The sequence below is a fragment of the Candoia aspera genome, chromosome 1 (genome assembly GCF_035149785.1).
Source record: "Candoia aspera isolate rCanAsp1 chromosome 1, rCanAsp1.hap2, whole genome shotgun sequence".
Taxonomy (NCBI): domain Eukaryota; kingdom Metazoa; phylum Chordata; class Lepidosauria; order Squamata; family Boidae; genus Candoia; species Candoia aspera.
Window position 1 is genome coordinate 221148289 of NC_086153.1, and position 27797 is coordinate 221176085.

The 27797-nt window shown below is 39.2% G+C and overlaps 1 protein-coding gene across 5 annotated transcripts in view; it reads right to left on the minus strand.

Moving 5' to 3' along the window:
- The window catches only part of PTPN4 (protein tyrosine phosphatase non-receptor type 4), a 120192-nt gene that overhangs the window by 15067 nt on the left and 77328 nt on the right, over positions 1–27797 (minus strand). For 3 of the 5 annotated variants that reach the window (XR_010066833.1, XM_063288814.1, XM_063288813.1), the window contains exons 15-23: positions 26797–26955; positions 23741–23906; positions 23053–23136; positions 22912–22968; positions 20177–20333; positions 6508–6674; positions 3102–3192; positions 2959–3020; positions 2540–2686 (exon numbers count right to left, since the gene is read on the minus strand). Coding sequence is in view for 4 of the 5 variants with exons in the window: in XM_063288814.1 (XP_063144884.1) it covers positions 2540–2686; positions 2959–3020; positions 3102–3192; positions 6508–6674; positions 20177–20333; positions 22912–22968; positions 23053–23136; positions 23741–23906; positions 26797–26955 (1090 nt within the window). In the remaining variant the exon portion in view is untranslated. The remainder of the gene's footprint in view (positions 1–2539; positions 2687–2958; positions 3021–3101; positions 3193–6507; positions 6675–20176; positions 20334–22911; positions 22969–23052; positions 23137–23740; positions 23907–26796; positions 26956–27797) is intronic. The other 2 variants (XM_063288816.1, XM_063288815.1) reach the window with 1 other exon arrangement.

Below are 27797 nucleotides of genomic sequence, written 5' to 3' on the forward strand. Positions count from 1 at the left end.
TAAGACAAAACAAATCCAAATGATCTGGATGTTTTGTAAAGAACAGAGATAATAATTCCTGGGTAAGCACCTACACAGAGAGCACAATACAAAATAACATGCTCCATCGTTTCAATTATTCCTCTATCATATGGGCACAATCCTTGTTATTGTACTGTTACTACAATGTTTCTCTATACATTTCTAAAGCTAAATTTCCTCCTGATTTCTTGTACCTCTTCTTGATCAGTATATGAAATGCATGAAGCATAAGGTTCAAAACGGAAGGTTTTACACAATTGTCTCGCACAAACAATTCAGTGACAGATCTATAAAGCATGTTATCTCAGTTAGGATGCTTCCTTCATTCATGTAATTTGTTACACAGTACTGCATATTGCAAGTGGCAGCAGTAAGAGCCAGTGTGATGTAGTGGTTCAGGTGCTGGATTAGGAGCAGGGAGACCCAGATTCTAGTCTTCCCTTAGGCACAGAAGCAGGTGGGGAGACTTTGGGTCAGTCACACTCTCTAAGCCCGAGACTGGGAAGTAAACAATATCTATCCACCAATCCACACAAGCCCTGGTGATAGATCATGATCCATAACCTTTAATGAAGAGGGTTTCATCCTGCAGTGGACTGATTTCTGATTTGGGATGATGATGATGATGATGCAAGGACATCACACTCAAGTTGCATATACTTGCTAATTAAAAATTGCAAGTATATGTATAGTTATACATACAAACTAAAAAAAGGCTTTCCTGCAATTAAATTTATGTTGATGCTGCAGATTACTTTCAGAAACCTAGTGGTAATGTGTGTATACAGCAGTGTTATATTTTATTTAACTGAACAGTGATTTTTTCACATTTTATAGACTACATTTAATATAGGAACACATGCTTTTCATCTTGTTGGAAATTATGCTATCTATCATTTGATTGGCACTACTGTTATGTATCATCACAATACATATTGGTAATGATACACAAATTGTATCATTACCAATTTGTTCACTCTGCAATATGTTGCTCAAAGCAGTTAATAATAAACGGAAGGCCCAACATAAAACATTATTAAATACATATAACCATTCACATTCTTGAAACAAGCTCAGAAAAAGCAGACAACTAAAACAGGTCCCAGCTCCCTCCAAAACCTATTAAAAATACAGCAGCATTTACTGCCTTTCTAAATGTTATCCAAGAACTAATTCAGTGCACTTTCTTGGCATTATCTTGTCGCTTGTAAATATGCTCCCTGAAAGGCCAGAACAAAGTCTTCTCTGAAAGTACAAGCAGTAGTAGTATATTAGAAGAGTTCTCACAGATAAAAACCTAAAAAACAATTTGGTTCCAGGGAACAACCAGCATATTCAACCAACACATAAAGTTGTAATTAATGCAATGCCTCAAGATTACTTTTTGATCTGAATAGCTTGGCTAAATCATTTAGCCCTGTAATCATATATGTTAGACCTGAACGTTCAGAATGCCCTTGAAAAGGAGTTTCAAGCTAACCTATAACCTGTTACTTTAAAACTTATTCTTAAACTAAGAATTAGTTTCTTTTCCAATTTTTTTAGAATTATATAAAATATACCAATAGTACAATTCCATTCTCAAACATAATAAGTTTAATTGTGAAGTATTTGTGCTTGAAAAGACTCAGCCATTACTAGGATAATTATTAAATTCTTGGATCCAGACCTTGATTTCTGCAAATGGAGGGACTTTACCTGTCCGTTAAAGACTTCTGAATTAGTGTAGCATTTTAACTTATCAGAAGAGAGCAACAGATAATGGGGACTGACTGCTGTTACTTTCTATACATGTACTTCATAATCTGTTCCAGAAAGTTAGAGATCTTGAGAGAGCATGAGGTGGCTCTGAAGGAAGCAAGGGTATAGGAATCAGTTGAAATTACTTTGGCAGTGTCTAGAGCTGAATTCTGTTCAGGGAATATTTCTTCTACCAGGAAAAAACTCTGGATCCAATAAGAGTGATTCTTAAGGGGTATTTTGTGCTATCTGTTCCTACAGGAATCATCAGGCAGCAGTCGCTCTTCCAATTATTTAATAAGTAGATACCATGAATTAAAGCAGGAGGGAAGAAGCCCAAGCCATCAGCTGTTGAAGATTTATTTGTTGATCTGAAAATCTTGAGTACCTTCCTGGAAATGTATTGTAAGAGTGCAATTTTTCTAGTAGTGAATGTTACTAAAGAGTGAATAGTACATAGCTCTAAATAGCATAATAAGACAATTTATCTTAATACAGGACCATGGTAAGGTAACATGCCATTTAATTTTTTCCCCATTTTAATACAGAGCTATTGCACACTATCATAGCACTATTATAAAATGTGATCTGTGTTGCATACTAACATACAATTTTACCTCATTTGATTTGACAAAATTATTAAAAATGATAAACACCAACATTTAATCAAGTAATATTTAAATCTCAAATATCTTTCACAGTTTAAAAAAGACAAATTTGTAAATAAAAGCCAGCCACTTGCATCTATTAGTTGTAAGAGTTAGAATTAAACACTTACTCTGCCCCTTTCCACTTGAGTGGTTAACATAACAACCATAGATGAGCTTTGTTCCCAGGTCATCTGCCAAAAATCTGGGCAAGTGTTGGGTAAAGGACCTTGACAAGCAATGTATTTATTGATTATACTAGAAGAAGGAATTTCCATCTAAAAATAAAGATATTTGCAAAATACATTTAGAAATGTCAAAACTTTGCATGTTATTGGTTAGAACAAATTTAATTTCAAGAGAAGGCTAGAAAATACAGTTAAAATAGATGTGCAAGAGCTTCTGCATCTACAGTGAACTGCAGGAGCTTTGGCCAGTTTGTAACTTATTGAAGTAACTTCAAATAATGTCTTTTAAATCTAAAATGTTAAGCTATTTCACCTTGGAAACAGAAAATAGAATCAAAGAAAAAATATAAATGCCAACTCACATTTATATAATTTGCATTGATGTAATCATCATTACTGTTTAAAATGACCCGTGTAGCATCATCTGAAATAAATATAAACATATTTAATATTCTAAATGACAACTAAAGAAAATATGTTTACTTACATACATAAAAGTACTTACAAGGCGAAATGTCTCTGTATCTATTTTTGGAAATGTTTTGAGGTAATTTGGCACAAGACATTGTCATCCCAGGCTTCTTCCTATAAAGTTGCTAAATAGCAACAAATGATTAGATAACAAAAACAGAATATCAGTAATGTGACAGCATATGCAAATAAGATAACAATTCACAAACATATGTTCCTGCTTGCCTATATACTGTATTGCAAAATAGAAATAATCAGATTATTTATTACATGTATATTACACTGCAAGTCAATTATGGACCCTCAATTGTATACAATTAAAACATCCATGGTAAAGATTAAAAAAAGTGGTTAAGGCAATGGGCTAGAAACCAGGTGACTGAGAGTTCTAGTCCCGCCTTAGGCATGAAAGCCAGATGGGTGACTTTGGGTCAGTCACTCTCTCTCAGCCCAACTCACCTCACAGGGTTGTTTTGTGGGGAAAATAGGAGGAGGAAGGAGTGTTAGGTTATGTTCCCCACCTTGAGTTATTTATAAAAATAAAAATAATAAAGGTGGGATAAAAAAATCTAAATAAATAAAAATAATACAAAGTAATAAATGGAACCAGTCCCTGAACGCTCTAGGAAATACCTGTTTTAAGTTGTTTGCTGATGGCAGTTAGGGAGGGAGCTAATCTAATTTCAACCAGGAGACCTTTCCAAAGGCCAGAGCTGTCACTGAGAAGCAGCTTCTCCTGGGCTCAGCCCCTTTCACTTCCTGAAAGTGGGGACCCACAAGCTACTTCTTCTGAAATGATCATATAGTTTGGGCTGATTCTAGTTGGAAAACATGGTCCTAAATGTAACCTGAGGCTAAGCCATAAGAGGCACTATAAATTAAAACTAGTACTTTAAGTTTCACTCAAAAGTTTATTGGTAACCAGTGCAGGGTCCATAGAACAAGAATACTGTGCTCCCAATGCCTTGTGTTAGTGAGTGCATGGGCTGCTCTGTTCTGGACCGTTTGCAACTTCTGAGTAGTTTTTAAAGGCAGCTCCAAGTACAACATGTTACAGTAGTCCAGATGGGTGGTGATAAGGGAATGAGCCACTGTAGTAAGGTCTTCCCACCCAAAGTAGGCCACAACTGTAGCACCAGGTAAAGCTAGTCAAAGGTCTCCCTAGCTATGGCCTCCAATTGCTCTTCAAGGTGAAGCCAGGAGGACCTCCAAGTCATGAAACTGCACCTTCATGGGTAATACCTTCCTATTAAGAGACAACACTGAAGCAGACAGAGAGCCTTGATGGACAACCTATAGCTCTGTCTTACTTGGATTTAACTTTAGCCTGTTCTGATCCATCCAGCCCCTCACATGCACCAGGACAAGACTTCAGTGGCATCTCCAGCTTGACCCAGCTATACAATGAAAGACTATCATCAACAGACTGATGATATTAAAACCCAAACCACAAAAGGTCTTCCCTGCTCTCTTATCCCTTCATATGGATATTAAAATGTAGAGGGGAAAGGACTGATCTCCATGGCACTATACAAGGAAATGACCTCCAGGCCAAACTCTGCTCCCCCAGAACCACCAACTGGAATTTTCTGCTGAAAAAGGAGCAGAACCACTGAAGCACAGTATGCCCAGTCCCTAACCCCTGCAGACAGTCCAGAAGGATACTGTGGTAGCTGGTATCAAAGCCTGCTGAGAATCTAAGATGATCAGGATGAGTGCACTCCCCCTATCTAGGTCCAGGCAAAGGTCATCCACTTGAGTGACTAATGCCATCTCTGTCCCACGCCCAGGTCTGAACCCTGAGTAGAAAAGGATCCAGTTAATCAATTTTTGCTTTGTAGTTGGTGCCCCACCACTGTCTTGACCATCTTCCCTAAAAAGTGTAGGTTGAAAACTGGGCAGTAGTTATATGTTACCTCTGGATAAAAGGAAAGCCTCTTTCAAAGCCACCAGCAGACCCCCTCCCACAATGAAGCATTGATAACCTCTTAGATCTCAATAACCATCTCCCCCTGCCTGTTTGCAGGAGTCACGGGGGCAAAAGATCCAGCCTGCAAGTGACAGTGGACATCTTAGAAACATCTTATCTACTTAATCAGAAGTCACAGGGCAAAAGGAGTCCTAGATATATAGCAAGAAAATGCTCCAATCATGACCCTGAATTCTGATCATGTATAGTCAAGAATAGAGTGAATCTCAGCAACTTCATTGGCAAAGTGCTATACAAATTGGTCTCAACACAGTCATGTTGGAACTCTTGATATTGGCTCCTCCTCAAAAGCAAATGATCCACACTAAATAACACCACCTATTGATTAATAACAAAGGAGAAGTAAAGATGCAGGACCCAGAAGGGCAGATTTCAGACAGGGCAACATTTCCACCCTTACTGAGCTAGGTCTTAATTATACATGTCAAGTCTGCCTGTGTATCTACCACCAATTCATGGATTGATGAAGTATTATTACATATAGACCTGACATTGACCAGCAGCACCTGATAATTTGGACATCTGTACCCCCAGATGGGGCTACCATGTCTGAAGTGAAGATTTGCCAAAGTCTCCTTTCCCCTGATGTCAGCCCTATAGGGTAGACCAGACTAAGAAACTAATGCCATATAGGTCTACAACTACTTTTATTAGAACAGCTATAGTAAAAAGAATCTTGCAGATCTGAATGTGCTTCCCTCCTCCCTCACTTTATCTTCATGTGAATTAGGGAGGGGCCTGATTGAGGCATTTTCTCAAGTTAGTTTCTTGGAATGGGTTTAAGCCAGGCTTGTCTGATCATTGCCTTGCATTTTCCCACCGTCCTTCAAAACCATTCTCTATGCACTCTACACCTGACATATCTTCCTTGGCCCAACAATACCAGAGTTGACCTACAGTGCTCCTCATGCCAGTTGTTCATTTCTCCCATTCATCTTCCCCAGCTATTTCTGAACAGATGTGGCCTTTTTGCAATGTCAGATATATTGAAAGAACAAATGAATAAATAAAACTGAAAGTGCAGCCCTGGAAAAATAAACTGTCCACCTCTGCCTTAAAGCATACATTTTAGATTAGACTAAGATAACATCTGACCTATATTTGGACATATGCATTGCAATATGCTTTGTAATGGATATAGGTATTTATATAGCTTTGTAGTAACTCTGTAGTCACTGAAAGTTAATACTTTTATTTTATTCAGTTGGGGATATATAAAATACTAGCTAGGGAGCATTCAGAGAAACTTGCCTACATTTATTAAAAAGTTTGCCTTCAATGTGAGAGCTTAGGTTAATTATAATTATGCTATCTTAAAAATATAAGAAAATAATTTAAATGAAGCACTGCAAATTATTTGCCAGGCATTGTGTGACCTAAATTGAATCTGGGACTTTTCAAAAATCCAAATTTCTCAGACGAACATCATCTCCAGAAATACATTACTTACATCAAACTGAGCCAGGACTGTTCCAGTGATCAGCCCTTCTGCTAGCTGAAACATTGATTCTCTCAGAGCATTGTCATCCTGGTGAACTCCATCAAGTGGGGACTTCTCAGGTATGTACTGGAAATCTGGCTCACTTTCCAGCTTTTCTTCTACGACATCATAAACAGCTAAAATAAACCAAAACTAGCAGAATTACTAAAAAAAAAGGAGTCAAAATGCCTTTTTATGCATTTGGAAACAAATATATTCAGACAATGTTTTTGTTGAAAACACAAGATTATAGCATGGTATAAAAGATCTAAGTTGTAAGTATTATGAATAAAATTAAATGTGAGAATACTGATTAATCTTTGCTATGCAAAACTGGGTTTAAGTGGTACCTTACTGTGTACAGTAAACTGCAGCAAAATTTATTTATTTATTTCTCAGATTTTTACTACCGCCCATCTCCCCGCAAAGAGGGATTCTGAGCAGTCTACAATAAGTTAATCAATTTAAACATTAAAACATTAAACATTAAAAACAGTAATCATAATAAAGTTTAAAATACTATATAAATTTAAAAATAAAAATAAAAATAAAAATCCAGGCGGCTACAAAGATCGTAAATATGAGGGGTGCACTCTAACGGGCCAAGAATGACTCCCCCACTTCCCATCCCAAGCACGGCAGCAGAGCCAAGTCTTCAGGGACTTCCTGAAGGTCAGAAGGGATGGAGTTTGCCTGACCTCTGGAGGCAGGATGTTCCAGAGGGCAGGTGCCACTGCAGAGAAGCCTTGTTTCCTGCACCCCGCCAGATGGAATTCTCTTACAGATGGGGTACGGAACATGTCCTCTCTGCATCAATGGGTGGGATGAGTTGATCTCATGGAGATGAGACGGTTCCTCAGGTAACCTGGACCCATGCCATGTAGGGCTTTAAAGGTGATAACCAACACCTTGAATTGGACCCGGAAGCAAACTGGCACCCAATGCAGCCGCAGAGCAAAGGTGTTATATGGGCCACCTTTGGGGCTCCCAAAACTCTTCGCACGGCTGCATTCTGGACCAGCTGAAGCTTCCAGATACTCTTCAAGGGTAGCCCCATGTAGAACACATTGCAATAGTTTATATGGGAGATGATCAGGGCATGAATGACCGTTTGAAGGGTCCCTTGGTCCAGGAAAGGGCGTAATTGGCGCACAACACAAAGTTATGCAAAGGCCCTCCTGGCCACAACTGCCCCCTGCTCCTCGAGCAGGAGTTGTGAGTCCAGAAGGACCCCCAAGTTACACACTGGGTCTGTCTGGGGTGGTGCAACCCCATCCAGAACTAAAGATGACAATTTCCTGGAAACAGAGGAGCCATTAACCCACAGCCACTCCGTCTTACCAGGGTTCAGCTGAAGCCTGTTGTTCCCCATCCAGGTCCCCACAGCCCCCAGGCAACGTGAGAGGGCAATCACTTACCTCACCTGGGACAGAGATGTATAATTGGGTATCATCAGCATACTGATGATACCTCATCCCATGGTGACGGATGATCTCAACCAGTGGTTTCATGTAGATGTTGAAGAGGAGCGGAGAGAGTACCAAACCCTGTGGTACCCCACAAAGGAGGGGCCGCGGGCTGGATCACTCGCTCCCTATCACCACCGATTGGGACCGGCCCTGGAGGAAGGAGGGGAACCAGCGCAGAACCACGCCGCCCACCCCCAACTCCCTGAGTCACCCCAAAAGGATACCATGGTCGATGGTATTGAAAGCTGCTGAGAGGTCAAAAAGAACAAGGATGGATGCACTGCCACCATCCCGCTCCCGCCAGAGATCATCCATAAGTGCAACCAATGCTGTTTCTGTCCCATATCCAGACCTGAAACCTGACGGAATGGGGTCTAGATAATCTGTTTCACCCAGCATCCTCTGGAGCTGCAACACCACCACTTTCTCAACCACCTTCCCTAAAAAGTGGAGGTGGGAGACATGGTCCTAAAATTGTCCAATACAGTAGGGTCCAGGGATGGCTTCTTGAGGAAGGGGTGCACCAGCGCCTCCTGAAAGGCAGCCGGGAACACTCCCTCTCCCAAGGATGTATTAACTATCGCCTGGACCCAACCACATATCACCTCCCGGGCTGCCTTCACCAGCCAGGAGGGGCATGGGTCTAGATGACAAGTGGTGGCATTGACAGTCTAGAGGATCCTGTCCACTTCCTCGGGTCCAACAGGATCAAACTGTTCCCAGATAACTGGGTAAGTATGTTCCCTCGGTATCTCCTCAGACTGAGTCTCATGCTTGGAGTCCAACTTTGAATGGATCTGAGCGATTTTATCCTGCAGTTGCACAGAAAATTCCTTGGCACAGTCCTGTAGGTGGGTCACTGGGCCCACCTTCCCCAAAAGGGACTGAGTGATCTTAAACAGGGCCGCTGGGTGGCATTCTGCGGATGCAATAAGAGCGGAGAAATATTGATGTTTTGCCGCCCTTACTACCACAAGGTAGGCCTTAATAGCGGCTCTAGCTTGTGTTTGGTTAGATTCGGTCTTAGTCTTCCTCCACTGGCGCTCTAGAAGTCTCTTAACCCTCTTCAAAACCCTCAACTCCTCTGTAAACCATGGGGAGTGTCGGGTTGGGTTGGGTGGGGCAAGAGAGGTTGCACAGGCACAATCCTATCCAAGGCCCTGGCTGCCTCTCTATTCCAGGCTGCGGCCAGGACCTCCACTGGACCGTGCAGTAGATCCTCAGGTACAACCCCCAGCTCTTTCTGAAAACCCAATGGGTCCATCAGTCACCGGAGGTGGACCAATAGAATGGGTCCCGCCTCCCTGCAGAGTGGGGCAGCATAACAGAATCTAAGGGCCACCAGGACATGATCTGACCATGACAATGGGGACAGCTGTAACTCCCCTGAGATCACACTGCCAGTGCTCCGACAAGAAGACCAAGTCCGGTGTGAGGCCACAGCCCATGGCCGCCATGGTGGCCATGAATTCCTGAGCTGCTTCTGAGGTACATCCAGGGACAGCAGACTGAAGTCCCCCAGAACCATAAGTCTAGGGAACTCCACTACCAGCCCCGAGATGGCCTCCAGCAGCTCAGGCAGGGAGGTTGCTATGCAGCAGGGAAGCTGGTACAGTAGCAACAGTCCCAACTGTTCTCAGGAACCCAACTTGAAAAACAGGGTCTCACAACTGGCCACTTGTGGAGCAGTGCCCCTGAAGGCCACTAGAGACTCTCAGATGATGACTGCCACCCCTCCTCCACTACCCTGGTGTCTCAGCTGGTGCCATACCTGAAGCCCTGGTGGGCACATCTCCGAAAGGGATACCCCTCCTTCTGGGCCCAGCCAGGTCTTGGTAATACATGCCAGGTCTGCCCCCTATGATCAAATCACATATGAGGGGGGCCTTGTTGTTAACTGACCTGGTGTTAAGAAGGAGCAACCTGAGGCCAGGGTCCTCAAGGATCTGCTGCCCAGGGCCTGGGTCCAAACCCTGAGGGCCAGAACACGCCACTGGTAATGAACACCGGGGGCGTCTTCCCCTAAGCTGGCTTGCCCTCTGGTTCCTATCATAACATCACCACCTCAATAGTATAACCTGCCCTACAGCCACCAGAGTTTCCAGGCCCAGGTGCCTCCAATTCTAGACCTCCGGAGTCCCTGGATCGAAATAAGGGTCCCCCTCCCACATCCTTCCACACAATCAGTCAGACACAGGGGACAGGCCCCCCCAGTGCACCAGCTCCCGCTCTTGGCACTGTTAGGGCCTAACCCCCCCCCACTCCCTGTGCCCCCCCTCTGCCTCTCACTGGTCCCTAGGGGGGCACCACATCCACTCGTACCCACCACCTGTCTCACTCAGGGGTGGGTACTCTTACGTAGAACCATACCATCCTGGAATCCCCTGTCTCTCACACCTGGGAGTCCCACACTCACACTGGAGGGACCCTGATGACTCTCTCCCACCTCTGGGTGGGTTGGGAGGGGATGACCAGCACTCCAACTCGCCTCCTCTCGCTCTGAGGCCTGTCGGGCCAGCTGGATGCCCTGTGCTGTTGGAATTTGCAGACCCCACTCCTCATCCATGGGGCTCTGGGGCAGTCTGAGACCATAAGAAGTCACCGCCCCCCACCACCAAGGTCTTCAACTAGTGGGCTCTGGCAGAGGGGGCTAAAGTCCCCAAGATTCATTGTCCACTGCCGCCGAGCACCACCTTGCTGATTATGCCACTCCACCAATTTCACCACAGTAGTCCGCTGCACCATAGGGGTTCATTTCACCAGGCCAGCTTGGCACACCTGGGCTCGCCAGAACTTGCTGCACTGTCAGTCATGCCCCAATGTCCCGTGTCCTCCTCCAGGGCTGCGTCCTCCACCAAGGTGGGCCCGCGCTGGGGTCCACCATGCTGCCAAGGCCACTCTGCCACCTGGGTCCAACAGCTCACCAAGCTGGCCCACCGTGCCACCGAAATCCACAGTGTCACTGAACCCACTCTGCTGTGCTGGGAGTCGCTGCGTTGTTGGAGCCGGCTCTGCAGCGGGGCTCATAGCCCTGCCAAACCACCATGCTGGAGTCCTACCGCTCCACCAGTTGCCTGCCACCAAAGGCTTATGCCACTGGGCTGGAGACCCGGAAAACACCAGCCCACCAGGCCCATTGCTCTGCACCAAGGCCGCTGCATCTGCTACACTGCAAGTCTGCCAGAGGCCACCGCGCACCGCACACTGCCGCTCCGTCCGGGGGCTCCGTCTGTCTCTGACACTGGCAAGAGGTATTAAGCTGGGAAACCCTCTAAGGCTCACAAAAACTCTCCCCAAATCCCAACTAGCAAAATGGGGGGCTGGGGTCAGGGCTTAAAAGAGACTAGGAGTCTCCCCCCCCTCAGAGCAGCGGTCAGGGTCCACTCCCAGTCACCATCTTGGATCATTTATTTTATTAAATTTATATGGCTGCCCATCACACAAGAAGTGACTCTGGGTGGCATACAGCAAAAAACATAAAACAATAAACATGTCAAAAAAAACAGTCGTATTAAACAGTTTAAAAAGCATAAAACACAGAAGAGATTAGATCAGCAAGGGAGCCATCTCAAGAGCTCACCAGTCCCCTGAGATCCCCAGGCCTGATGACATAGCCAGGTCTTGAGGGACTACTGGAAAAGAAGTAGGGATGGAGATGACCTCACTTTGGAGGGTGGGGGGAGAATGTTATAAACATATTATAATGTTATAATGTTATAAATGTAATGTTATATTATTAAATATCAGTAGGAAAAATAGAAACCTGGGCTTCAAAATTACAGGAGAGAACAGAAGAAGAGCTACTTTAATGTTTTAAATGAGAAACCAACTGCCTTTGGCTCTCTCCATCTGATACCCAGCTGACAGCAGACTACTGAACTCTTTTTATCCAAACTGGTCAGATAAGAACTGTAACTTTAAGAACTGGTGCTGGAGCGGTTCCCCACCCCCCACCTTCTTCCCCATTTCCCCACGTCCTTTTCTTTGGATATTAAGTTTTTTAGCCTGGAAGCTGGGAGACAGTGACTGATCTACTACTGATATTTGTACTTGAAACTTTTTGTGACTAAAGAAAGAAAAAGGCTCCAAATAGTGAAATTATTATCATACATCATTTAAAGTTTTATAGTGCAATACCTCAAAGTATATTTACTTTGGTCAATTGATGAGCTAACTAAAATCAAGTGAGTTACAGCTAAAATTTAATTCACTCATACCATCAGCATCAACATCGGACTCAGCTTCAGCTGTGATGCATCACTGGCATAATACATGAAGACAGGCCAACACATGCAGTAACTTTTCTCTATGATTATGTTCTCTTTGGGTGGGAACTCTGCATGTTCAGTCTAATAGAGTATCATATATGTTAGTAGCTTCCTCCATTTTTTGAGTGTTGGTCTTTACGTAGCCAAAACAACACACGAAAGAGAGAGATTGCTGTACTGGACTTACTGCAATGATCCTTTTTCTACAGCAGACGCAGGGCTTTCTCCCATTGGGGATATCTCCCTCCCACTTGCTCTGAGGAAGGGCTAGAAGAGCCTAATGATGCTTCCTGTGGAAGAAGATAGCTCCATCCCCAGCTTTAGAATGGCAAGCCACAAGGGGGAGCTTAAAGGAAGCATACTTCAGAATGGAAAAAAAGAGAATATAAATTTACAACTATGTACAACTGGTTGCTGACACTGACGGGACCAGCGATACTTTTTTGGGTGTGTGTATCAATGCTGGGGTTTGTCCAGGCAATCTCCGAGAATTGGACACAACTGAATGGATTAAAAAAAAAGTCAATGCTATGGTAGATTGGATGTCTCTGCTGTAGAAAACTACCCTCAAAGTAAGTCCAATCTAATGTGTTTTTTTTTCCAATGGACACAGGACATTTGACAGTGGGGCATATCAGAACTATCCCTGCAGGTGGGCCCCTGGTCTTTTAAGTATTTTGTGCAGTCCCCTCTGACTGAAGGATCCTTCAGTTGAGATTGTAAGAATTAAGCTACAGCCTTTTATAAAGGAGGCTATGGAGGGCCTTGTGTTAACTCTACAGACATCGTCTAGGGTGGTTATTAGTACTGGAGGCAGCTGAGATACCTGAACTTCTAGTGGCTTACTCGGAATTTGATAGGTTAGTTTGAGCAAGCCTTGAGTTATCTGGATTTCATAGTTGGCAAGGATGCAGGGAGCCTTTCAAAGACTCTGGAGTCCTTAGTGCCAGTATTTTTCTAGTTGAGGATAAAGACTGAGTTTAGATGCAGAGTAATGGCATCTGGCTAAATGATGTAGAATGCTTCATCACTCAAAAGTTTTTATCTTATAGTCATCTGCCTGAAGCTTTACTGTTGCTTTGCACAGGGGCTTGAAAGACTAGTTGGAAGCTCTATGCTGGATAGTAGTGAATCATGGGTAACTTTAATATGGAATCTCTTGATGTGAGGAAGGGCTGAGAGAGGTGGTCCTTGGTGTCAGGACCACTTGATTGCAGACCAAAATCAAGGCCTGCCTATAGAAAGGTCAGGACCTGAGATGTAGAGGCTGAAACTGGTAAAGTTTCTTTCCTATTGTCCCATCTGCAGAAGGTGTACCAAGTGAATTCTTATATGTGGTGATAGATTCAGCATGCTAAGGTGGTCTGTATGGTTTGCTATTATATCCTAGGCCACTGAGATGGTCTTACTTGAACCGCAGGCACTTAGTTGTAATCAAATGGGGTCTAGGTAGTTGAATCTCCTTCGGCTCAGCAGGCCTGGTTATGCCAGAAGGGTCCATGGATCAGGATGCTGACAGGTTATTAGGTCCAATTAACAAAGCCCCCTAGGGCAATTGTGAGCTAAGTATCAGATCAGCTGTCCAGTCTTATACTATTCCATAGAGCCTGAGGATTTGTGAAAATGGGGTGTGGGAGGAAGCATATAGTAGGCTCTATATGCTTCCTGATGATATTTCCTCTGCTTTCAGGGTTGGATAGTATGAGATGAATCATTCCACCCTGCAACTGGAGGAAATTTCAAGGAGGTCCATTAATAGCTTTCTAAACTTTGTAACACAATTTCTTTGAACATCTCAGGACAAAATCTCCACCAGGGTCCAGATCTTTATGTCACCACTTTGTGGATCCCCTGGATGTGTTTTATCAGGAGATAAAGTAAATTTTCTTTGGTCCAACACAGGAGTTCATCTGCCTCTTTCATTAGCTGCCTTGATCTACTGCCTCACTTGATGTAAGCTTTGGTGGTCACATTATCTGTTAAGAGGAGAACATGTTGGCCTTTCAGGAGACTCTGGAAGTTGCTCAGAATCAAGCCTGATGTATGGAGTTTATTCTGCTTTGGGTTTCCTCTTCTGTCCAGACTCACTGGGTTACTATCTTAGGCAGTGTGCCCACTATCACTGAGTCTGGCATCTGTGATGAGACAGACCTGGTGAGAAGGACCATGTTCCTGCCCTTGGTTAGGGGTTCCAAGAGCAATCACTTACAGGAACATCTTATCTTTACTTGGATTGCCATGTATTTCTGGGATCTTTGGGCTATAATGTTCTGGAATGGGACAAGCATTCACTGGTGGGGACAGGAGTAGAATCTTGCTCATGGTTTTGAGTCTATGAAGGTAACCATCTGATCTTGGGAGACTGGCAGGAGCTATAGGATTCAGGTAGCCAGTCTAAAGGACTGACAGAATTAATTGCTGGATAGTCTTCTTTTCTTCTCTTACAATGAAATTAGACTTCTTTCTGTGGCCAGAATCTTGCCCAGGTGCTGTATGCTGGTTTAAGGATTAAGAACTCCAGTTCATAACCCTAATTTTCATTTTTCCCTGCCTGATTAATGCATCTCCCCTTCATTAAAATCTGGAAACCAACATTAAGCTGAATAGGAGTCTTAATTGGTAGTGGGTACCCTGGTATGCAAACCTCAGGAACTTTCTGTGAAATGGATGGACTGGGATGTGGAGATAGCTCTCTTGTAGGTCCAGCAAAGCTTTTTCAGGAGGCACCCCAGAGTGGATCCCAGTTTCCATCCAGAACTTTCAGTGTTTACTCATTTCAGGTCTAGGATAAATATGGAATATGAGTCTGAGAATCTCTTGCCTCATGGGACCTTTCTGATCACCTATATACTTAGAAGGTGATTTATGGCCTTCAATGCCAGTGTTTGGTCAACTAGTGTGACCTGGGAGATGAGATACAATAATTTCAGGAAAGGAAGCTTGGTGAATTCTATGATGTAACCATATCTGACCAGCTTTTTTTGATGTTATGTGGAACCACAGATGGACAAGAGGTTGAGACCTCTTATTTGCATTTCTTCTTTTACTATTAGGGGAAAGCATTTCCTCATGTTAGAGTTAAGGCTGGTGTAACTTACTTTGGGCTCTCTTCCCCTCATTTTTGTGATCCAAGGGTCTGCTTTGGACACATTAAGAGCAAAAGAAATAAAGATGTAGCCTCATATCCTTCTGCCATTGCTTTTATTTTTTCTTAGTGAAGAATTTTCTTAGTCTTGATTAGGACATCATCTAGGGTCTCTCTTAGCAGCTTGCCATTTTTGCACAGTCCCAATATATATGACCATTTTGATTTAGAGTCCATATTCTTCAGCTATTCTGAAATTTGGAATGAGGCTTTCTTCTTCCACAAGAAGCACTATCAGAATCTTCTAGACCCGACTCTGGACTGAGTGGGAGAGAGATTATCTCCAGTACTGAATACTCTTACTCCACTGATTGCATGTTGGAAAGGCAAAATGACCATTACAAAAAATAAAATAAAACCAAACCAAAAATGAGTGACTACTGGCTCATTTCAACATTTTCCTCTGAGCATCACTTGTTTTTAAGAAATAAAAACTATATTCATAAATTCAGATGTTTACTAATATCAAAAGTCACACAAGGGGTCTTTACTTCATGCAAGCAACTCTCTCTATATCCTTATAGTCTCCAAATCTACTCCAGAGGATTCCCCCAACCTTTTACGGCAGATCTAGGAATCACATAGTAAAGAAGTATCTCCTGCCCAAAATTTGAGCAGGGGAAAAGAAAGGATGTAATTTTTTACTAGATTTCATGGTATTATCATTTAACAATTACCCTGCATATATTTCCTGTCTGAAACAGCATGTGTTTGACACTTACGTGCCAGACAGTATTTGTGGAAAACAACCATATTTTATTAGTACTGGTTAGAACAAAAACAAAACTGAAAAAAATGTGGAGGAGGAAATTATGGCTTTTGCTAAATTTTACATTTCAAGGTCTTTCATTTAAACTAATGTTGCACTTAGCACAGTTTGGCGAGTTAAAATAGAAAACATAATCAAGTTCCTTTCTAGAGGCTATGATACAGTAAATTGACTTCAAAACATATACACAAATAATGGATTAAAGTTATACTCTCTTGCCTGTTGACCTAAGTGTAGCAATTTCAGCCTGCTTAGCTCCTTTAATTTCTGGTTATATTTTTCTACTAAATGTTCCTATATTGTCACTGAGCAGTAAACCAGAATTAAGTATCTCATACTTTACCAACATGATTACTTATAAGCTTATGGCTTAAAGAAAAAGTTAAAAATGATATTACTTAAATGTAAAATGTACTGGTTCAGACTATAAGTCACATTAGGTTCAATGAGGCTTACTTCCAAAGAAGTGGACATAAGACCACATTCTTAATTTTGGAAGACTAATTGCCCAGAGCTAAAGGAAAAAAAGCTTTGTTTTTAAAAAGTGGAAATTTTGCCTGAATGATGAAAGCACAAAAGTCTGTAACTTTCATTAAGAATAATAAAATGAGCAACAGTATATTGCAACAAATAATAAAAGAAATAATTATGAAAAGATCAGAAGCAGGAAACAGACAAGAAAGGCAGTATCTAAGGATGATTAAATTTGAATCCAATCATAGAAAATAACTACTAGAAAAAAATCTATAGTTTGATGCATTCAAAATATTTGTCATTTCTAGTCACCCGTTTCAGTTAATATCACCAGAAAAAAATCAAGAATGTAACAAAATGCTCTAAGGAAGTGAAGCCTCTTCTCTAGTGGAAAGACTTAATATTTCTGGATGTTTCTTTAGGGGAAAAAGTAACTTATGAAAAGATACATTAAACTTACGCATAAAATTATTAATGAATAACCAGGAAAAATTGTGTCTAAGGACATAAAGTTCTTAAATGAAACCAAACAGCTTTAGATTCAGGCTGGGTGTCATGTTCATTGTTTCAATGTTAAAGTGCATCATAACGTTTCGCATGTCATTTGGCTGATGCGTGTTTCGGTTGGGAGTGGAGGAGGACTCTGTCTCCTGGGATGTTATCTGTATTCAGCAGGGTTGGAATGTGTTTGGGTTATCTTGTGTGTTCAAGGTTTTCTTCCCAGGACATCAGCAGAAATTGTTACCAGCACCTGGGGTGGGGAATTTGAAACGGTTGGGCGAGGGGAGGGATTATGTTTGTGGCGAGGGTTTTTAGTTTGTATTTGGCGCACTTTTCCTCATTCTCAGCTTTCTTTGTATTTGCATACTCTTCTTTAATAAATCAGATATCATTAAGCTTCTACTTGTGAGTCTGGTTCTGTTAGGGTATCATTACACTGGGGAAGAAAGAACACATTCATATATCAATTCAAGGAATGCAAAGTAGCAAGCCATGATGATAATCACAGATTCACATGGTTCTTTAAACAAATTAACAGAAGATAGCTAAGAAAAATTCTATGTTCAGAAGTAGTAATTATGCATCTCCATACCTCTGGCTAGGGAGTTCTGATCAAGGACTTTGGCCTATATGTGGAATTCCCAGAAGCACCTGTCAGATCAATAATGGAAATAGAACGATGGACTGTGCCTACCTATTAGTTTTTTAAAAATACTCTTAAAATTTGGTTATTATATTTCTACATCTAAATCTCAAGAAACGAGATTAAAAGGTTGCATCAAAATACGTATTTCCTCTTATCACTAACAACATCCATTCTTCTTCCCTTTATCCCTTTATCTGTTCAAGGAGTTACAGGCCACTCTATGGTAGATTTAGAACATCTATAGGGGTGGAGAATGAGTATCACAAAATTCTGTTGTGTGTGGAATCGCTGTAATAATATTGGAAGTAATTTAATAATACATTTGATAATTTTCAATACCATCTTCCTGACAAAGCACTTAGAACTATTTACAATAAACAGCAAAAAGCTAAATAGGAGTTTGATCTTAGAAACTTATAAACAGATTAAGGGTCCAGATAAAATTGGAACACTGAAATTTTTACAAAAAGATTTTGGAATTAATTACAAAGTCCAAACAGCTTCTCATGGGAAATAGATCCTGTTTTGGTTTTTACAAGACATAACATAGATAAGCAATTTTATGATTTCAAAAACTGGACACTAGAGGGGACTAAAGATTTTAGGTAGAGGAAAGATATACAGGCTGGTAAGATGATGCAAAAATGTTATGACAGTAATACTGAAGGAGACTTCTGAAACAGAAAATAGTAGCCACAATATCAACAAAGTCAGTTACAATGCCTGCTTCTATAGACAGACTATGTCCAAAAGATGTTATTGAAAAAGTGTCAGATATAGAACAAATTTTATCTAACAAGACAGAAATGGTATCGAAAGTGCATTTACAACTGACATGCCAAGAGAATGATTTAGAAAAGGATGTTTCGTTGGATCTACAAAAGAATCTGGTTGACGTTTTAAAATTTAAGAGGAAATACAAATGACAAACCAAGAGAGTGACCTGAATAATTTTTTCCTATTGGATTTACAAAAGAGGCTTGTTAAAGCCTTGAAGAACCCTGCACAATGAGACAAAGAAGAAATGAAGAGAAATCAAATCCTACGACTATATTTGACTGAACTAAAAATTGTTAGAAGTAAAAGGAAGGAATATAAAGTTGGTTTATTTGATCAAGGTTAAAATAAGATGTTGTTACTTCTGGCTACTCTTTTATGGACTTTCTGCTGATACCAGGACTGAAAATATGATGTTTTATGGACTGTTTATAGATAAAAGATGGGTTATGGGATGAAGAGATAAATGTTTATAACTTTAGAGCGGGTGAAAAGTTACTAAATTTGTTTATACTTGTGATGAAGGCTGGAAGTCACTTCTTTATATATTTCTTTTCTCTTTATTATATTCTCACCTTTTTTCTTTTCATATTTTTTCTCGCACTTTTTACTTTCTCTCTCTTCTGTTCCTTTAAGTTTAATTTGTACTAGGCAACCTGTGACCCGTTGGGCCATTGTTTCAGAGATATTTCCTTACCAGATTCCTCAATGCCTTCAACAATGGCAGAGCTTCTAATGTACTGCCTTTACTAGAAAAGTTCTTAAAAATTCAGGGAAATATTCAGAGATGTATCTGCCTTGAAAATAGCCCAGGTCATTCATACTGAACTGTACAGCACAGTCAAACATCAGGAGGTGACCACAGGAAATGCTCTACGACATTTTGTATTATGTCATAAAATGTTCTATGATAATTTTTATGTCATAAAATGTTTTATAAAATTTGCCAAATTTCTGTTCCATGGGAGCCATGGGTCCCGGATTTTGGACGCATTCTGTAAGTTAGCCCATTTGAGGTACTTTGGTTCAAAAACTGTTGCCCTATGATGCACCTTTTCACCCAGTTAAAAGTTACACATAGAAAAACAGGAGAGTTTTGGTAGTATTTACTGTAGATTAGATTTTACTATTATAATCAAAATTCTAAATAAAAAATTATATACGAAGAACTATTAACAATTCTAAGTAGCACTTTCAAACTAAGCAACAATGATTCCAAGGTAATAAGGTATAAAGATGAAAGCAAATTCCTTCTTATGTTGCGTATATTGAATTTGTCCTAGTAGTATGAGGCTACATCTCTAGAATGTTCAACAATCTCAACATTTGAACTAGCAATTTAGAACAATTATATAATGGTACACAGAACTATTTAACCTTTGTGCATCCTACTAGACAGAAGGCAAACAGTGACTTGACTGTTTTTCTTTTTTTATACAAAAAACCAGCTGATATTTTAAATAACACTAAAGGAAAAACAATGGGTAGATAAGGACAGTAGACAATATAAATATCACATCAAATGCTCTAACAGAAGCATAGTGTAACAAAGGAAAAAGAAGCATGCTTTGTACAGATAAAATTACTCACCATTGGGTCGAACTAGAAGTACAAGTTCCCCTGAGTGCCGCTCACAGCTAGCTTTAATAAACATAACAACTTGATCATGGGTATGTTCTGATATATCCCTGCCATTGATCAATACAACCTGGTCTCCCTCATTCAAACGAGGGACACAAACATCTGCCTGCAACATGAAGCAAAGTTTTATTCTAGAGGATGCCAGAGGTAAGAATTTGCCTTTTCTTTTTAAATTAACTGCTTAAAGAACACAACATTGAGATAATAAAAAAAGTATAGATATAACGCAAAATCACAGTTCAGTGTACAAATGCCCAAACTTGTTTAATATACTTTCTCCACCGCAGTACAGCTGTGGGAAAGATTTTGGAAGCTTTCACTTAGTTATTTTTATTAATTGCAGCTTGTAGCACCATGTGATCCTGGATAAAAAAAAAAGCAAGCTTCAAATAATACTTTATGAAATGGACTTGTATTCATTAACCATAATTTAAGGTATCAAAAACACACTGAACTACACTTTAATAGAGGAAAAGCAGAAGAGTACATACTAAGTTATGTACTTCAGTGTTACACATCTAAGTATAGCTGTTAAAGAATCCAGTTTAAGTCATTATCAAAATAACAGACTCCAAAATATTGCTTCCTTGTTCATTATTTACTTCTTATATTTATATATTGCCTTTCCAGATAAGAAGTTACTAACACTGACATTTCTTTAAATTATCCTAGTAAGTTCTAAAACATTTTTTTCTGTTTAAGAATAAAATTGAGCACTGGAATAAGGAAAGCAAGGTAAACTAGATAAAAAAAGGGAAAATTGTACAATAACTTTTTAGAGCTTCCTGATATAATCATTTAACATATGATTCACATCGTCATAAAACAAACAGAAATTTTGATTGTTTAACTAGCAAAGCCGAGGAATAATTTGTTTAATACAATAGGAATTTTAACTGAAATATAATAAAGATAACCCTTTATCTATCCCAGCCCTTGATCTTTAAGGCAAACATCAAGGTTAGTAGCTCCTCACTGTCCTGCCTTCCAGCAATTCGTGTCATGTCATTTTAAAAGTCAGTGAGTACCATCACATCTAAAATTATGTAAACTGCTTATTTTTCTTTTAGCCCTCTAAACTACCCTGCATTTAGCTTTATTGGAAGACCCCTTAATATTGTATAAGGAGAAAACATTTTCCCTGAATTTTCCATACCGTTCTTGATTTTATATTCTTACACAGTATTCACCTTACCTATTGTGTTTCTAACACACTGATTAAGCATTATATAGGACCGTATACAACTAGGAAACTGTAGTAAGGCAAATATAAACAATTACAGTATGGTTTCAAAGGGGACCTAAATGTTTATAAATACTGCAGATTGGTCAAGGTATAATGACGGGGGAAGTTATAAACCAAATACCTATCTACTTTTTCGAGCAACTTCTTTTACTTTTTTTCCATTCCATTTTTTTTCTTTTCTAATATGTATTAACAAGTAACAATACAGTGAAGACCTTAGTATTAAGTATTAAGCTTAAGATAGAAAGCTTTATTATATAACAAAAAAATTTAATGTACTTTGCAGTTGTTTATTAATGCTACACTCAGTTCTAGAGGTACAATTTAAGCAACCTTATGTTTATTAACATTATCATTTCAGAAACCATAGTTAATACTGATATAAACTTTTTTCTTTATCTTTAAAGGTTTAAGTTACCTAAATCAGAATAGTATAGTATTAATAATCTCTACTTAATACAGGTAGTCCTTGCTTAATGACTGCCCTGTTTAGTAACAGCTCAAAGTTATGATGGCGCTGAAAAAGTAACTTTACGACCAGTCCTCGCACTTATGACTGTTGCGGCATCCCCGCTGCAGTCACACGATCGAGATTTGGGTGCTTCATAACCGATGGGTGTTTATGACTGTCTCAGCATCCTGCCGTCACGTGATTGCCATTTGAGTGCTTTACAGTCTGCTTCTGGCAAGCAGAGTCAATGGAAAAGCTGGCAGTAAAATGGCAAGTCACGGTTGCACAATGTCTCAGTTAATGACCCTGTCGCTTAGCGAGAGTTGCCGGTTGCAACTGTGGCCGTTAAGCAAGGACTACCTGTACTGTATAAATACCACTGTACCCAAATTACATAATGCAGCCGTTCTCAACCTTTTGACCCTGGAGGAACCCTTGAAATATTTTTCAGGCATCAGGGAACCCCTGCACATGCAGGCTCAAAGATAGGCCAGAAGTTACAAAACTATTACATTTCTTCATGTGTAGGCCTGTATATATGCATTAACAGTGTGTTCTCAAACTAAAAATAAAGATTGAAACTTATCTGTTTATTGTGAAGTCGCCCAAATTTGAAATAACGTTTTAAATAAATTCTGGCCTCCCAGGGAACCCCTAGTGACCTCTTGTGGAACCCTAGAGTTCCATGGAACCCTGATTGAGAAACCCTGACATAATGTATTACTTGCATCTTATAATGCAATAGAACATTTTTTTAAAAAGGGAAAAGAATTAGGAAACTGGGAAGTTAAAAAACCCCTTTGATTAGATACGTACATGAAGTAAATTGTGAATTCTTACACATCAAAATACTATAGAGTTTCCATTTCCTGTTTTAAGATGATGCACTAGAATTCCCCATAATGAAGATGGCTATAAAGAAATCAAAAGTTAAAAAAAGTATGTTAAGCATACATATCATTGCAAACATTCTCTGATCAGACTTACAGGTGTTCCGGGGGCTACTCTAGACACTATGACAGGCATCTTCTGGTCATATCCACCCTTTGAAAGAAAGATAAATAATGAAAAGATATAAAGAACTGAAAGTATTCAAGTAGTCAAAGATATGACAGGAAGTTTTAATACCTTTACATTGAAACCAAATCTGCCATTTTCATCAGGTCTTATTCTGATCAGAACAAGATTGTCATGAGGAATCCCACCATTTGGCTGAAAATGAAAACAAAATATTGTTTACACCAATACCAACTTCCGTTAAAGAGCCACAGCCGAATTGGCTCTTTAGATCCATATTATAGAAAAAGATCTATAATTTCTCATTACTAAACGAATTATTTCTCCTTCTAATGATCAGAGCTCAATTGTTTTTCATGGAGTTTTTGTCATGTAAGCAGAAAATTACATAGGGAAGATAGAAAACTTGTAATCTGGTTTTAAACATACTGGGCTCCACTGGAAAGCAAACCAGCAAACTTAGGTTGAGCCCTTCTGCTTCTCAGAGTCCTTCAACTTTCTGAAACAGATTTGAGATATGCAGAGAGGAAGGAGAATCTTTTCCTCTGGCAGACAGACGTGGCTGAATACTCAAAAACAGGGATCCAGTATTTGGAATGTAAGAAAAGTATCTGTAGATTCCAGTTTACCATAGAATCTCACTGCTAGGGAAGAACAGTGCACAGGAACAGCAATATGTAGCTAATACAATACTAATATAGAAGTATAGATTTATAAATTACAGTAATTGAAATCAACATACATAAGCTCTATAGTTAACCATTTATTCAAATTAAACAAGTTTGAAAGAGAACCTTACAGTAGATTTTTCAGGAGATGAGGAAGAATCATCATCATATGTTTCATTTATATGGTTATCCAATTCTAGCTGTGAATGTGAATAATGAATTTGGTTCCAACTGTTCTTTTTAGATTGTTTAGGTGGCAGTGCAGGTGGCTGGCCATCTACAGGGGTCTCTTGAGATCTACATATAACATGAGAAAATAAAAAGAAGTTTTGAAAGTTTATTTGCATATTAAAAAGAATGCATCTCTAAGACAACTTCAGAACAATATAGTGTGTGAATTATAGTATAAGTCCTCAGCAATCAACATAAACAAACAATAGAACAGAAGATGGTATCTAAAAGTAACATGAGTAGAAGCTGCTTAGGGAAGAAAAAGCTTTCCTATTTGCTTCTGCCCACTGCAGTCCACCGTATCTTTGAGAAGCTTTTCTTAGGAGACTGCAAGGGACCCAAGTAGGACTTCACATATGGCATAAGGCACTGCAGTGGGAAGAAACCAGGTATATGTAGTTTACACAAGAGCTGTAATTTCTGCATAGAAGTTGTCAAAATCTAGGTTGGCCAGCCTTTCAGTGAAAACATTAGTTTCTGTATTTTTGCGTATTGTTTATATTCACAATTTCAATTAAAAATTAGGAAAAAATAGAATTTGCAATAAAATGTTATTTTGTGCTCAGACTCTTAGCCTGTCATACTGTTTCATTTCCCTGCACCTCAGTTTCCCAGTCCAGTCAGTTTTCCAGTCCCACTTAATATGTACAGTTCCCCTTAGATTATAGATTCTTCCCTTTGTGCTTTTCTTTTGGTTTATGTGTGCAGGTGTGTATGCCTATACTTCTGAGGCTTCCCAGGACATAGTAATACTTTTCTCTTGGAATGGATGATTTTTGCTAAGTATGGGCAGACCCACATACTGAGACTGAGTTCATTATTACATATAGGATGATTTCATAATACAGTTATTTGTAGAAAGTGTCCCCCTTTAAAAAAAATTCACTAAGAAATAGTATTTTAATTAATGTTCCTAAATTAAAAACTTACAATTAAAATTAGGGACAACCTAGGACATTAGATCCCAGAAATATCTTCTTTTGATCCTTATTAGAGAAGGAATTTTGTTCTAAAAGGTTAATTCTGCTACTTTCTATTTGGCCCTCTATAGGCTTTATATTCTACTTAGCACCAAGTTTGCCATGTGCTTGCATGACAAAGAATGACTGGCTTTCATTTCATTAGGAAAATGCCTGGGTTCCCTCGCTGGCATTTTCCAAAGAAAAAAAAACATTCATGCTCTTTGTGGCAATCTCAAATTAAATGACAGACAAGTTGTTTCCAGCTATGCCCATGAGGAATAAAGAGAAGCACAAATAGTTAAACCATAAACCAGGTATAATGAATTATCCAAACACAACTAAATCTGCCCTTACTGAAATCCAAATGCACTAGCAGAAATCTTTATGAAATGTCTTATAAAAGACAGTGTTCAAAGTTGGCCTGATAATATACTATTATTTTGTAATTTGACAAGTCTGTACGGTAGTTCATCTGTAGTTTACATACATTTTTAGAAATTCATGTATCTAAAGTTCTAATGACAATTCATTTATTCACACTGCAAAACTGATGATTTCTATGCAAATCTCACAATAATGTATTCAAGTAAAAATAACTTGAGTTGTCACTAACTCACTTTCAAACTCATTTAAATTAGCATGTTTGTGAATTCACTATTCTCCTATAGGAATGCAAAATATAAATTATTTCACATATTACTAGTGATTTTCCTCCTCCTACTTAACAAACCAGTATGTATTACCTAGCAACCCTCCTTCCCAATTTTAATCTGACTAAATCCTGACAATACATTTCTGTTACAACATAATATTCAGGACACTATTCATGTTTAAATTCATTCTTTTTCAAATGTGATAATGTAATCACATAAACATATAACATACACAAAACTGGACTAGTTAATATAATGCTATGGTTCCAAGTGTAATACACTGCAATGTATTACCATAATAAATTGTGAGGACTAAATTCGGCAAAAAAAGTTCCTAACTTTATATTTGCCCAGTCAGCTTTTAATTTCCTTCTGAATGTTTAAAACAATGGATGTGTAAGTGGACTATTTTGAGTCAAAATAGCTCTCTTATTGTTTCATTCTACAATGTGCATAATCAAATAAAAAATGAAACCATCCTATTCAGATAAGTTCTATGTCACACAGATCTGATACCATATCTTTGAATGCTGCTCTATCTCTCAAGTATAAATAAAGCATTAGTACAATGGATACGGATTGTATTAATTTTTCCTACCACTTTCTTAACAGGTTAAATCTGTGATATTCTAATACTGAGCCTTGACCCACTTTCTTCAAGGGAAAAATGAGAAACCATCTCTAATCATTATTTTAACACACATTTAATAGGTATATGGCTATTTGAGCACACTATTTTACACTGTTTAAAAATATTAACAGAACTATAAGGTAGATAAATATTATCTCCTACTGTACATTACAAATGGAGGGGTGGTATGGTTGCTAGATTGCTTATATGAAGCTACCTGATAAATTTATGAGATCTGAAACATGGATCTCCTCAGTTATTATACTATTTATTTATTTCATTTTTATTTATTAATCAAATTTATCACCGCCCATCTCCCAAAAGGGACTCTGGGTGGTTTACAATAAAAGATAGATAAAAATATAAAACTATAAAACCCTATAATACAGATACAATAAATATAATAAAAACCTCGATGGTTAAAAGTTCTTTATGATTTGCAGGCAGAACTGGGTCCTTCTAAGAAACTAACCTAACCATCCCCAGAAATGGCTACTCTCCCTCCTTATATGATAAATAAATAAATACTATATATTTATATTATATCTGAAATGAGATCCCTTATGCTATACCTGTTTTTACTTACAAAGTAATAATTAAATATAAAAATGAGATCTGCCAACCTTACAGCTTTTTGGAAGAAATTAAGGACAGACTATATGTTATAGCAGCACAAAACGTCTTTGCAGGATTACAAAAATCAAACTTACGGTGATGATTCTAGAATTATACTATTGGCCTGTGTAGAAGAAGGCGACCGATGATTTGCAAATACCTCACTGGGTGAAGTATGGACTACATGGTCTACTAAATGTCCAACTGAAGATGGCCGTAAACGGTTTCCCTCTTGAGTAAATGTGGAGTTGCGACTATGCATGGAAAGAACAGTTATTCATTAATGGTAAACCTATTAGTAAAGATTTGTAACTTCTGTGCTTTTAAATTGCTTTAACAGCATTTCTAAGAAATATCAAATTAATTTCTATAAATTCTACTGTCTGCACTCCTAAATGCATGCTTTTAACAATTCTTTCTGACTGGATATGTTCTCGATCAGTGTGCAAAGAAGTCAATTAGTAGTAGTAAAACCAAGTTCATAAAAAAAAATGGTATTAGAAGTCAGTAAGACATTTGCAACCACCATACTGAAAGCGATCACTAAACCTGACTGACAGCTATATAAATGATATATGTATAGCATGCATCAGAAAAGGGACCAACATGAATCCTAAACTGTGTTACAAGTCCTAATGTTAAACCATTACTAGTATCAATAAAGCTAGTATAAATATACATTATTTTCTCTTCTGAAGGATTTCTGCAAGACAAGTACAAATGGGGGTAAAATGCCAAAAAGCACTAAGGCAATTGTTTTATGTATGTATGTATGTATGTATGTATGTATGTATGTATGTATGTATGTATGTATGTAAAAGAAAAAACCTGGCCTCCTCCTTCCTTTTCACGTAGCTTGCCACAAAAAGGGGAAGCCGAGAAATAGCCACACGAAGAATAAAGAGGACCTCCCTGATTGTGGTTCAGCTTGTACAGGAAGCAAAATGAATTACCTTTATAGTTAGGTAATGAGTATTTGTGCACAGAGTTCTGAGCTCAGAAACATGGCCTTCTGCATAGTCTGATTCTGCAAGACTCACTATTTATGTAAGTCAATCACAGAAGGCTGGAAGTTCCATTTGAACAGAAACAGAAA